Source organism: Antechinus flavipes, chromosome 2 (genome assembly GCF_016432865.1).
Source record: "Antechinus flavipes isolate AdamAnt ecotype Samford, QLD, Australia chromosome 2, AdamAnt_v2, whole genome shotgun sequence".
Lineage (NCBI taxonomy): Eukaryota > Metazoa > Chordata > Mammalia > Dasyuromorphia > Dasyuridae > Antechinus > Antechinus flavipes.
The window spans coordinates 515,459,781-515,472,762 of NC_067399.1; the positions used below are offsets into that span (position 1 = coordinate 515,459,781).

General features: G+C 39.7%; 1 protein-coding gene across 1 annotated transcript in view; it reads left to right on the forward strand.

Moving 5' to 3' along the window:
- The window catches only part of NYNRIN (NYN domain and retroviral integrase containing), a 36,099-nt gene that overhangs the window by 16,033 nt on the left and 7,084 nt on the right, over positions 1–12,982 (forward strand). Inside the window, exons 2-4 of the mRNA XM_051980564.1 lie at positions 3,804–5,740; positions 7,833–7,963; positions 8,151–8,247. Of these exons, the coding sequence (XP_051836524.1) occupies positions 3,804–5,740; positions 7,833–7,963; positions 8,151–8,247 (2,165 nt within the window). The remainder of the gene's footprint in view (positions 1–3,803; positions 5,741–7,832; positions 7,964–8,150; positions 8,248–12,982) is intronic.

Consider the following 12,982-nt stretch of genomic DNA (forward strand, 5'->3'; position numbering starts at 1 on the left):
AATTTTAAGATTGGAGTGATTATAAAGACTCTAGCTAACTATAGGCATAAGGGTTCAAAGGAATCTAGAAGGGTAAATTTGTGTGAATGATTGGAAGGAGCTATATGATGATACCATACTAATATTCTAATAGGAAGAGAACAAACAAGTGTCATTTCAGGACCTTGATGTCTTCAAAGGGAAATGAGAGTTAAATTAGAAAAACCGGTCTTACAGATGGATTAGTTCTGTTCTGTGGATTTTAGGAGGAACAAGAGAAAGAAGGATAAAAGGAGTACTATACTAGTGTAGAAAGGGGAAGAGTGGTAGGGGACATAACTTGTGAGTTCTTATAAATGGGGTGCCTAAAAAGAATATATAAACTTGGAGGAAGGGGTAAGTGAGTGGGAATTAGGAGAACCCTACTTATCCGAAGGGGAGAGGGTTTTTAAGAGGAAGACAGTACTAAGGAGGGAATAGTCACAAGCAAAACAACCTTCCTGATCCTCAAGGGGATATTAAAAAGGGGAAAAGGAAAAAGCAAAGAAACAGAATCCAAGGGGATGCCTTAGATCACCTTTTAGAGAGTTGAAAAATAGCTAAAAATATTTATATGAATATGATGGAATATTGTTGTGTTCTAAGAATTCATAAAATAGATTTCAGAGAATCTTGAATAGTACGAACTGATACAGAGTGAAGTAAGAAATATATACAAGGAGAACAACATTGTAAAGAGAAACAACTTGGAAAGACTTTATAATCCTGACCAAAGAACTGAGCACATTTCCAAGAGAACATATGATGATGTTACCCACCACCTCCTGACATGTTTTGAGATATGGCTACCATATGGATTTATTTTGCAATTAGGTTGCTCAGTAGAGATACAGCATTGGATATGGAGTCATGAATATCTGAGTTCAAATTCAGCTATTTATTAACTGTGTGACCTTGGCCAACTCACTGAAGTTTGTAAAAGGAGGTTAATAATTGAATTAATCTCCCAGAGTTATTGTGAGGATAAACTGATATAATATTTGTAAAGTACTTTGCATACTTGAGTGCTGTGTAAATGGTAGTTGTTGCTTTTAATTTTCCCTAGTACTCTATAGAAGGATAGCTAGGTGGTACAATGGCAAGAGTGCCAAGTTTCAAGTCAAGAAGACTCATATTATTGAGTTCAAATCTGGTCGAATATATTTATTAGCTGTATGATCCTAGGCTAGTGACTTAACCCTTTTTGCCTTAATTTCTTCATGTGTAAAAATGAGTTGGAGAAGAAAATAACAAACCACTCTCATATCTTTGCCAAGAAAATCCTAAATGGGGGCCATGAAGAGTTGAACATGACTGAAACAAGTGAACAACAACAGCAAAAACATCCCTCCCATCCCACCACACTGCCTCCTGATAATGGTTCTTTGTTATGTTGCAAAGTTAGGTGGAGGAAACCCTGTGCATATTAGAAGGCCAGGAATGGCTAGAAAATAAAAAAACAATCTTTTCTGAGTTGAGTTAACATTGGGCTTTTCCCCACAAGGAAACAGGAATGATAAGGATCCAGGAGGATTGTATCTTCTCTACAAACTCTGTATTGTATCCCTCAATCCAGATTTATCTTTCCCCATAGCAAATATAGTAATTGTTATATGTTAGGACTCCCCTGCTTTTTGGTTGTCTGTCCTCAGGTAGTTTGTGCCACAGAACAGAATGAGCCACTTTGATGAGAAAACAATGATACAGGAACTAATTCCAGTTTATAAAAGTTAGAGACATACAATCTACAGTTCCAAAAGCCACTAAATGTGACTAAATAGACTTTTTGATCCGGAAATATCACTCCTAGGCATATGCCCCAAAGAGATCAAAGAAAGAGGGAAAGAATCCATCTATACAAAAATATTTATAGCAGATCTTTACTCCCAAACTGGAAACTAAGGAGAATATGCACCTTTTGGGAAATGGTTTTAACAATCATGGTATGTGAAAAAATGTAATGTTCCTTCATAAGAAATAATGAATTGGGAAACTATAGAGAAAACTGGGAAGAGTTTCTTAATTGATGCAAAGTAAAGTAAGAAGAATCAAGAGAATAGTTTGTAAAACAACAAGAGTATTATAAATAAAAACAGCTTTCAAAGATTTTAGCAATCTGATCAATGCATTAATAAGCCACAGTTCTAGCAGACTGGAGGTATGGCTCTATCTTTCTGATAGAAGTGATAAACTTTAAAAAATAACCGAGACATTCATTTTTGTAACTAACCAATGAGGAAATTTGCTTTTTCATATGAAGTGCATATTTTCTATGAGGGCTTTTCTTTTTTCTTTGTTCAGTTATGGGAGTGAGAGAATGAGGAAAGAAAGTAAATGCTTGTTAATTGAATGGGAAAAAAAAGACAATTCAGGAAAAGAGAAAGAATGGCAACTTGATATAAAACTGTAGTATCTTAGGTGTGAACAGGACTTTAGAAGTGATCTTATATAATTATGGATAAGGAAATTGAGACCCATGTGGGGTAAAGGACTTTCCATGGTCACAATCTAGTTGACGACAGAACTGGGTTTAGAAACCATGACTCTCAGCTTAGCCTCTAGAGAAGAGCTGAAGAGATGCATTCCTTCCCCCTTTAGATGATAAAGCTCCCAGAGGGCAGGGACTGAATTTTGCTTCTTTTTGTTTCTCCACTGCTTAGTTCAGAGACTGACACATTTTTTTAATAGTATTTTTTTCCAGTTACATGTGAAAACAATTTTTAAAATTCATTTTAAAATAAAATTTAAAATAAATTTTATATAAAATTTTTACTTATATACTATTTATATATATTTATGTTATATATAAATATATAAGGCTGGATATGTAAAATATGTAAATTTATCTATATAATATTTCTATAAAATTTTTAAAATTTTTGAGTACCAAATTTTCTCTCTCCCTTCCTTTGCTCTTCTAAGACAGTAAGCATTTTGATATAGTTGACAAAAATTTATTGATTGATTATGTATGTGTAAAATTGGATATACTGTCAGTTACTGACAGTATATTTTTATTATAAGGAATTTTTTTATTGAAATCTTTGTTATAAGGAATGGCTTGATAGTAGGGTAAAAAAGTGGGATATATAAATGATGATAATATGAAAACAAAAAATATGACTTAAACCACACACACACACACACACACACACACACACACACACATACACACATACACACACTGGTCAAATCATTGTTCTTACCACTTACCTTACAATTCTATTTTTATTTTTATCATCATTCCTCATACATCCATCCTCTCAAATCTTTCTTCCTTTCTCCTTCCTTCTACACCCAATTTGAGTTGTCTCTAATATCAAGAAATGGGTTTGTAAGACAGATGGGGCCAAGGGAAAAGATTGCTTCTAGGGAATAAGCTGTTTAACTGAGTGGGAAGAACTGTCAGTGACCTGGTATGGGTTAGTCTAAATGACTTCTGAGGTCCTTCCCAGCTTGGACCTTGTTGAATCTTGGGGCCTTCTAAATCCGGGCTTCCTAACCCTTGCTTACACATGAACCCCTGAGACTTCTCAGAGTAATATTTTTAAATGTGTAAAATAAATTTAACAAGATTCCAAAAATTCAATTATATTAAGATAGTTGTTTAAATGTTAAGAAAATAATTTTTCAGACCTCTAGTTATGAACTGTTATTTAAATGGACTTTCTTCCTATATTTGGGTTGTGGTACAAGGGACAAAGTTAGATTGGTGAGTGGCAAGCAGTTAATGTTTTTCCCTTTGGAAAAAGAAAATCTTAATTTTACTATGTTTCTTTCACCAGGAATATGTGAAAGGCCTATGCAGTCCAGAGCTATGGGAGGAAGTCAACTACCCACCAGCCCTCCATTGTGTCTTCCTTGGAGCCTGCAGCCTCTTCCTGGATTGTCTCTGCTGGGGTACCTCAGCCCACATGGTGCCCCAAGCCCCAGGCTCCCTGTTGCTGGGGGGCCTGGCTGAAGCCTTCTTCATGGCCCAGAATCGGGTAGAGGGGCTGGCAAAGAGGCTGGGACGTGACCCCCTCCCACCTCCCAAGTCCCTGAGGGTCCCAGAGACTGAAGTGAACAAGGCTTTCCGGGCCCTGCTGGTAGGCAGGGAGGATGAGCACTCCGGGGCCCTGCTTCGCCTGCCTCTGGCTGTCCAGGAGGAACTCTTGAGGCTGGTGCAGGAAGCTGTAAAGGATGGGGGAGATGCAGAATGGATGGGCCCTCTTAGCCCTCCCCTGGATGGCTCTTCCAGGCCTCGGCCTGGGAGGATATCAGCCAAGCCCCTTTTGGAGCTCAGGGCACTCCAACAGGGCCAGTTCTGCGGGTCACGTGGAGAACCTGGAACGGTCAGCCAGACAGAAGACAGACAGGGTCATGTAATCAGAGAGGGCATGACAGTCCTAGAACTAGGAGGGCGCAACAGGGGCAAACGGGTCTATAGGGAGATCCCTAATCTCATTCCTAATTGCAGGGGGAATAAACGGCCCGTCAATTCTCCTTCCTTCAGGGAAGAGATGCTAGGCTTGATAAGGCAAGTCTTGGGGGATGGGTTGAGCCCACTAACCCTCACTGGGCCTCCTACTGGGGCTAGTGCTTCGAAGGGACAAGGTTCCCACAAACCTTCCTCAGAGTCCCGTATTCGCTGGGGAAACAGTTCCTCCAAGAGGAAGGAGGACCCTCATGGAAGGAGCTCAGAAGAAGGGTCAGAGCAGTCCAGGGTGGGTTTCTCTTCTGAGAATTATACAAAACTGCGCTCTGCCCAAATCAGGGAGGTAGGGGTAGCACAGAAGCAGTTCCATAATCTTGAAGTAAAGGCTGCCTTTAAGTCCCAGGCCACAATCCCATTTGCTTCCTGGAAGACAGTGAGCTTCCCTGGAACCTGGGGACAAGTTAGTCCCTGCAGACCTTTGTGGTTAGGCCCTCAGCATTGTGCCGTGGGGCATTCGACCTTCTGGAGGGTACAGGATGGGCATTCGTCCTCCTTGCCCTGGGGCCTAGACTGGGGGCGCAGCCTTCCCCACAGTCAACCCAGACAAGCAACTCCCCTCAAATTCAAAGTGCAAGCACAGAGTCCTATCCCGGTGAGACTAGAGTGGAAAAATAGACCTCTCCTCAGGGACCCCATCCTGGTGTCTCCATCCTGTAACCCAGGGTGGTGGCAGGTGCTAAAAACAGCCCCCCAGATGTGCCAGAGACCTGTGACCCTGACCCCTGGGGGCTATGATGTCTGCTCAGGGAGCCTGCAGAGAGGAACTCTCGTTGGTGATTGGGAACCCACTGGGCTTCATGAACCAAGGCTAGTCACGACCTTTGGGGAGCAAGGACCAGTACAAGAGTTGGTGAGCCCTTTCCCAGAGATGTCCCTTGCCAGGGCAGAGATCCTAACAGATATCCTTCGAGATGTGTCTTGTGGCCAGCCCTTTGGCCCTATCCCTGTGTCGCTGCTGAAGTACTTTGGGGAACCGGAAAGGCAGAGACAGGCAAATTGCCAACCAATACACTGCTTTGCCAATGCTCCAGTTTTCAGGGAGAAGCGGAAGAAGAGCAAATGCCCCAGGATTGTAAGCAGTGACCAACATGTGCCATTTGTCCATCCACAAGTGAATAACTTGGTGACCAGCTTCCAGCGTTTTCATGAGGCTCTGAGTGTGCCTTTCACTTTGAGCCTTGAAAACATCCCTGGGAAGCCAGGGCTTCGTCATATCATCATTGATGGCAGCAACGTGGCAATGGTGTGAGTAATCTCAGGACCTAGGGAGCTCGGTGTCAAGGTATAGGACCCCCTTCTCAATGTGTTTTACCAAAATGGCATTTAGTTACCACAAATATCAAAGGCAGCCTTGAAAAGGGAAAGAAGTTGCCAAATATGGAAAGCAATACTTCCTGCTGTCTGACATGTCCTTTCTTTTCAGCTTACCCAAGTGTTTTTCATTCGTTTATTCAATATATATTTATTTACTAAACATAAGAAACTGTGTTTACTATGAGGAAAAAACTATATTCAGCCTTAGGGATATAAAATAAATAAAGCATCCTTCTTACCCTTGTAAAACTTAACAATTTAGTCCAGGTGATTAGATAGCAAATTTTGTTCAATCTTTCGCTTTCCTATGGGCCATAGTGTCCAAAGGGTTTTCTTGGCAAAGATATTGGAGCAGTTTTTTGTTTCCTTTTCTAATGGATCAAAGCAAACCAGGTTAATCGACTTGCCTGGGGTCACACAGCTTGCAAGTGTTGAAGGATCTATTGGAATTCGGGTCTTCCTGGGTCTAGGCCCAGCACTCTATCCACTGAGCTCTTTAGCTGCCTAAAAGATATCATGAGTAGGAAGGAAGAAAATATACATTTGTTCAGCACTTCTCATGTGTCAGGTATTGTGCTAAGTGATTTACAAATATCTCATTTAATCCTAACAAAAAAGCAGGTGCTACTTTCTTCCTATTTTATATTTGAAGAAATTGAGGGGAGGTGACTTTCTTAGAGTCACACAACTAGTAAATGTCCAAGGTCATCTTGAAGATGGTGCTTCCTGATTCTAAGTCCAGTTCTCTGTCCACTGTACTACATCCCTGCCTGGAAAGCACCTTAGAGATCCACTAATTCAATCAGTTCATTTTATAGATGATAACACTTGGAACCAAAAAACGTCAGCTGACTTGCCCACATATAATAAGTTACTGAAGTTAAAATTGAATCTGGGTCCTTTGATTCCAAAGCCAGAACTTTTCCATTAGACTGTATGGATCTGGAGCTTGAATGAAAGATATGATTTCAATGGACAAAGATGAAGGAAGGACATTGTAGGTATGGAGAACAGGATGAGCAAAAGCACTGAGGTGGGAAAGAATGAGACAGAAAACTTGGTTGAAGTGCAGCATAAAGGGAATTAGGTGAGATATCTGGAAAGGGAGGCTGTAACTAGATTGTGGAGGGCCTTGAATGCCAGACTAGGTCCTGATACTGTAAGACATAGTTTAGTTTTCATCTTTATTTCACTTTTCCCTGACCACTCCAGCTCTCAGAGGGCAATTCCCTTCCTTTGAATTCATAGTTCTTTTTGACTGTAAGACTCACTTATCATGACTGCCTTGTGTCATAGCTCTTCATATAATTATTTGTTCTCCTTGACTAGACAGTAAGTGCCTCAATAGTAGAGTATTTTATGTATATAATATACACACATACATATATACATATACACATGGATGCACATATGGATGTCAGTGTGTTACATATATACACATGTAATATATATATATGTATATACATTATCCAGCATGATGCCTTACTTTCAGTAGATGCTCAGTAAATAAGATGACCATATGATAAAGTGGAAAGTATTGGAGTTGGAGTTAGCCCAGACCTGGATTCAAATCCTGAGGCTAATATTTATTTAGATATCACAGAACTTTTCTGACTTGTTTCCTCCTCTGTAAATTGAGGGAAATAATACTTATTATATAAGATTGTGGAAAAAAAACTGTTTGAAGACTTAATTTGGTGTTCTGTAAGTGTGCCATTATTATCATGATGAAAGGAAGGGGACTTTGGTATCGGGAAGCCAGGCCCAGACCTTTGGTGATCAGTTTCTTTTTAGTGATATCTAAGTGACTCTTTAATATGAGGGTGATGCATTGTGGTGGTCTGGTGAGTGATGGTCCAAATTGAAAAAACCCTGATTTTGCTGTACCCCAGGGTCCATTCCCAGGGGCCTGCATAGGGGTCTGCTTTGTCTTGTTCCTTGTGACTTGTTCCCTTGTGCTCTAAGGGTAGGATGGCATTTTCTACTTCCTTTCCTGATCAGCCTTTCTTCCTTCTTTCCCTAGCCACGGCCTCCAGCACTTCTTCTCTTGTCGGGGTATTGCTCTGGCGGTACAATATTTCTGGGACAGAGGGCATCGAGAGATCACCGTTTTTGTACCCAATTGGAGGCTGAGGAAGAACAGTAGGGTGAGAGGTGAGGGGCATCTTTGTACTTCTGTTAGTTCTCATCTTTCCCTTCCTTGTGGCCTTCCTCCCCTGCCTGACCTGAATTGTATCAACCTCCTCATTCATTTGCCTCCCCTTCAGCTTTCCTCATCCCCATTTCCCTCTCTCCCCTTTCATCTGGCACTGACTTCACTGCCCCCTCTCCCTTTCCCCAGAGGGTCACTACTTGACGAAGCTGCATTCTCTCAGCCTGCTCTCCATCACCCCTTCCCGATTCGTGGATGGCAAGAGAGTCACCTCCTATGATGACAGGTAACACATTCTTTTCACACAAGGCAATGTGGTGTGTATTAAAATTTTAGACTTAGAGTCCAGAAGATCTGAGTTTGAACCCTTAGCTCTGAAACATAACATGAGATCTGTAGGTGAAGCATTCCCTGCAGAGTTCAGTTTTCTCATTTCTAAAAGGGGGGGATGATCATACTTAGCCACCTACCTCTCAAGATCTTTGTAAGGAAAACACTCCATAAGCTTTAGTTGCTCATATTTCTATGCTGCTTTACTATTATTGAAAGAAGGACTTCTACAGCTTCAGTTCTTGAGCCTCTGGAGAAGGATATAAGGGTAGTTGGGTTTAGGGTGCCCTCTGAAGTTGGCATCTTGGGATATATTCAATTCTGAAAAAAGAAAAGAGACCTTGGGGATAGTGTCTTTGATAGGGTTGAGAATAATCCTAGAGCTAATTATACATCAAGGAAGATACTAGATCTGGAAATTATCTCAAAGAGAAGTGATGGTTGAAGCTGTAAGAGTGGATTAGATCAAAATATCTTAAACTGTGGGTCATGACCCCATGTAATTTTATGTGGGGAGGGGGGGTCCTGAAAATTTTGGCAACAGTAAAAGGTATCAAAGATTCAGCCACAATTTTATTCTTTATGTAAAAATTAATAAGCCATGATTTAATTCTTTATGTAAAAATTTAAAATGACATGTATATCAAAGAATTGTTTTAAGATAAATTTCCTTATGATTTATTATCAGTAAATGTTTGATATGTTTATCTATTTTATATACCAAGATATCCTAGGTCACATAAAAATTTCTTGGATGAAAAAAGATAGTGAATAGAAAAAGTTTAAGAAGCCCTAGATTAGATCACCAAGGACAAGGAGAGGGAAGAATAAGAGAAAGTAGGAGATGGACAGTGATAGACCATTCTCCATGATAAGGGAGCAAGAAGGAGGAAAAAGATCCAGAAAAGAAATGGCCAGAGAGGTAGAAGGAGATCTAAAAGCATGCAGTGTCAGAAAGGAGAGGAGCAGAGTATTTCTAGGAGGTCATTTCAATCAAAAGCTATATTGAGGGAAGATGTGAGTTTGTAGATTAGGAGGTCCCTAGCAACTTTTATAAGCTATAATCTGCCTGAAGGGGAGACTGTCATGGTGATCTCCATACTACCAGGTCTAATTTTATAACAGGAAGTGGGGGGGTGTAATGTAGAAGGGGAGAGGACAGGTAGAAACATATTTAAGACAGAAAGAAATCAAGGAAAGTCTTTAAAAATAGAAAGAAATGAGATCAAAGCAGCTAAAAATATAACAAGGATTATTTTTCCCTTGTATTTAATAATTAATTATTAAATTAGGAGTAAGGTTTTTCCCCTTTCTTCTTTCGTATCCAGAAATCAGTCATTGTAGGAAATCTTAGGAAAAATTTAGCCAAACAGACTGAGAGAATTGGTGAATTCTTGTTCATTGGCTACCCCAGATTATACCCCAGACTAGTGGATTACATGTGTGTGTGTATACAGATAAATCTTTTTGATGAAAAACTTGGGTGATCCAAGATCCTTATTCGAATGAACCCATATCTCATAATAATAATAAATTTCTCAGAAATTGTTAACAAATTAGAATTGACTGTCACCCTCAGGAACATCCTTGTTTCTAAGGGCATATAGGTTGTGAGCCTGCCACTATAAAGTCTTTGGTATTTGAAAGTGTCATTGACCTCTTGTCAAAAAAAAGTTAGCATTATCAATAAAAACTATTACTCAGAAACTGTCTCTTGAATTTTTAAATATCATACTGCTAGATAGTGCAGTAGTGGATAGAGATATAAATGTGGAGTCAGAAAGACCTGATATTTAGATACTAACTGTGGGATGTCTGATTTCCTTCTGCCTCAGTTTCCTCAATTGTAAAATAGCATTTACATCACAGGGTTATTGGAAGGATCAAATGAGATGATATTTGTAAAGCACTCAGTATACCACTTGGCACATAGTAGGTGCTATTCCCTTCCTATTCAAGGGTACAGGTAGAGGATTTAATCTTGTTGAGAAGAATAGTCACTTCTTTGGAAAAGGAAAGTAGGGGAGAGTATGCAAACTTTCTGCATGGAGTTAAAGCAGTTTATATTGAGTTTTTTTTTTTAATAGATTTCCATACATTACATACAGATTTCAATTCCTCATAGATGGGGAAAGTGTGCTGATCTTTGGGGATCACATTCCTAAATTGTGTGTGTGTGTGTGTGTGTGTGTGTGTAAATTGGTTGGAAACATCTATTGGCCCTGGGTGTGCTGGTCTCAGATTATCTTAAGGCACTTGGCTATTAATGACTATCCAATCTATTTGTGCTTGTTGGTGGTCATGGTTATAGTGGAGATGGACAACTGGGATGTGGGGGGAGGAAGGGCATAACTCTGTATGGAGTAGTAGACTCAAATGGGACCAGTAATGTCTTGGGTTGAGAAAGAAACTGTAATTAGAAGTGCTGATACCGTGCGTGTTTTAGTTGAAAGAATGCTGAATCTGAAGTCAGGAGACCTGGGTCAAGTCTTGACTTTGGTCCTTATTGGCCATGGGCAAATCATCTCAATTCTTTGAATCTCAGTATCTATCTTATCTATAAAATGGGGGTGAAAATGGAAAGGAGATGCGATGATAGATGGAGCAAGGTTTTGGAGGAGAAGGGAAGGTTTAAGAAGAAAAGGTCATAGGTAGAGGTTGGACCAGGAGACCTATTTCTTTAGAAGCAGAAGAGGAGGAGAACATGTGGTCCCCTGGGCAAGGTTAAAGTTTATTAGGACTGAGCTGCTTTTATAGATTTCTAGGTTTGTGTTGCCCAGGCAGGAAAAGGGTGGGAATAGGTAAAGCTCTGGCCTTGGAGTAGGGAAGGTCTAGATTTTCAGGTCCTCTTTCTTACATATTAGTTGTGTGAGACCATGGACATATCCCTACTGATCACAAACACTTGCTGCCTTATCTTCATGATAAGGCATCTTCCAAAAAAGGAGGGAGCACTTCTAACATACTTGAGACAGAATTTGAACAAAAAGAAATGTCACTAAAACTAAAACTGGCTAGTAACCAGTTAATATGGAAATGAATGTTCTAAGAGTTCAGCCTCTGCTTTTCATGGCCATTTCCAAGATAATAGGCTTGAGTCATGCTTTCAAATGAAGTGCAAGGGCTCTCTGATGACATGTCTAGCTTTTTTTTCTTCTTGGGATATGAATTTTAGCATTTCTCTGTTCATGGACCTCTCTATGTAAAGCACTAGGTATACCGTGCAAATTATTTTTACTTTGTTTCTACTGGAAGTGCTGCTATAAATATTGGCATGTATAGGGTTTTTCTTTTTTTCATTGACCTCCTTGGAGAATCTACCTCCTAGGGAGATCTCTAATTAAGTTTTATAGACATGGTAGTCAGTTTTTTAGCCTAATTTCAAACTATTTCCAAGAATGGTTGGAGCAAGTCACAGCTTGTGGGAATTGTGGGACTTCAGTGAACCACACTGACTCCATCTTGTGATTTAATTCTGGATCTATCTCAGTTTTCTTTCTATTCGATTTTTGAATCTCATTGAGTTTCTGTCTTGTGAGAAAACCCATTGCATTGTTTGAATGCAATGTATGGCTGAGAAGTTGGACCAGCTTTATGTGTTTCTTAGAGACCCTTAACTAAAGACCTAGGTTATGGTAAACAGAAACTCTGTCAGATGCAGTGATTGGTGCAAGGAGTTAAGTTTTTTTTCCCCTCACAGTTATACATGTTAAGCAACCGCTATGTTTTGTCTGAAAACAGGCCCTGTCGTGGTCAGTTACTGTTTCTTTGTTCATTTGATTGAATATAGACAATGGGGGGTAGGGGAGTAAAACTCCCCTTTTTTTGATTTCTGGGAATTGTACGTATTCATTCTCACCCTCCCAACGGGGGAAATTACTAATCTTATCTCTTAGTAGAATCCACAGTACCTAATTTTGTATCTTGGTTTATAGCCTGTTAATTGTTTTCTTTTAATGCATAAAAATCTTTCCCCCCTTATATTTGGGATTCAGTGCCAACCTGAGGAGGCTAAGTCCCAATTTGTTATGCAGTTGGAATGCATTGCTTAATAAATCAATATGCTCGGAAAATCGAATCTTTATTCTCTCAATTATTTCAGATTTCACTTGTCACAAGGTCCACAACAGAGTATTAGTGTGCAGTTGCAAAATTCTAAGTAGGAAAACTATAAGAAGTCATAGAAATCATAAACTGGACATTGAAATGAATTTAGGCAATCTTTGTTTTTTTTTTTTTAAATTTTTATTTAATAATTACTTTATATTGACACTTGTTTCTGTTCCGATTTTTTTTCCCCTCCCTTCCTCCACTCCCTCCCCTAGATGGCAAGCAGTCCTTTATATGTTGGATATGTTGCAGTATATCCTAGATACAATATATGTTTGCAGAACCGAACAGTTCTCTTGTTGCATAGGGAGAATTGGATTCAGAAGGTATAAATAACCCGGGAAGAAAAACAAAAATGCAGATAGTTCACATTCGTTTCCCAGTGTTCTTTCTTTGGGTGTAGCTGCTTTTGTCCGTCATTTATCGATTGAAACTCAGGTCTCTTTGTCAAAGAAATCCACTTCCATCAAAATATGTCCTCATACAATATCGTTGTCGAAGTATATAATGATCTCCTGGTTCTGCTCATCTCACTTAGCATCAGTTCATGTAAGTCTCGCCAGTCCTCTCTGTATTCATCC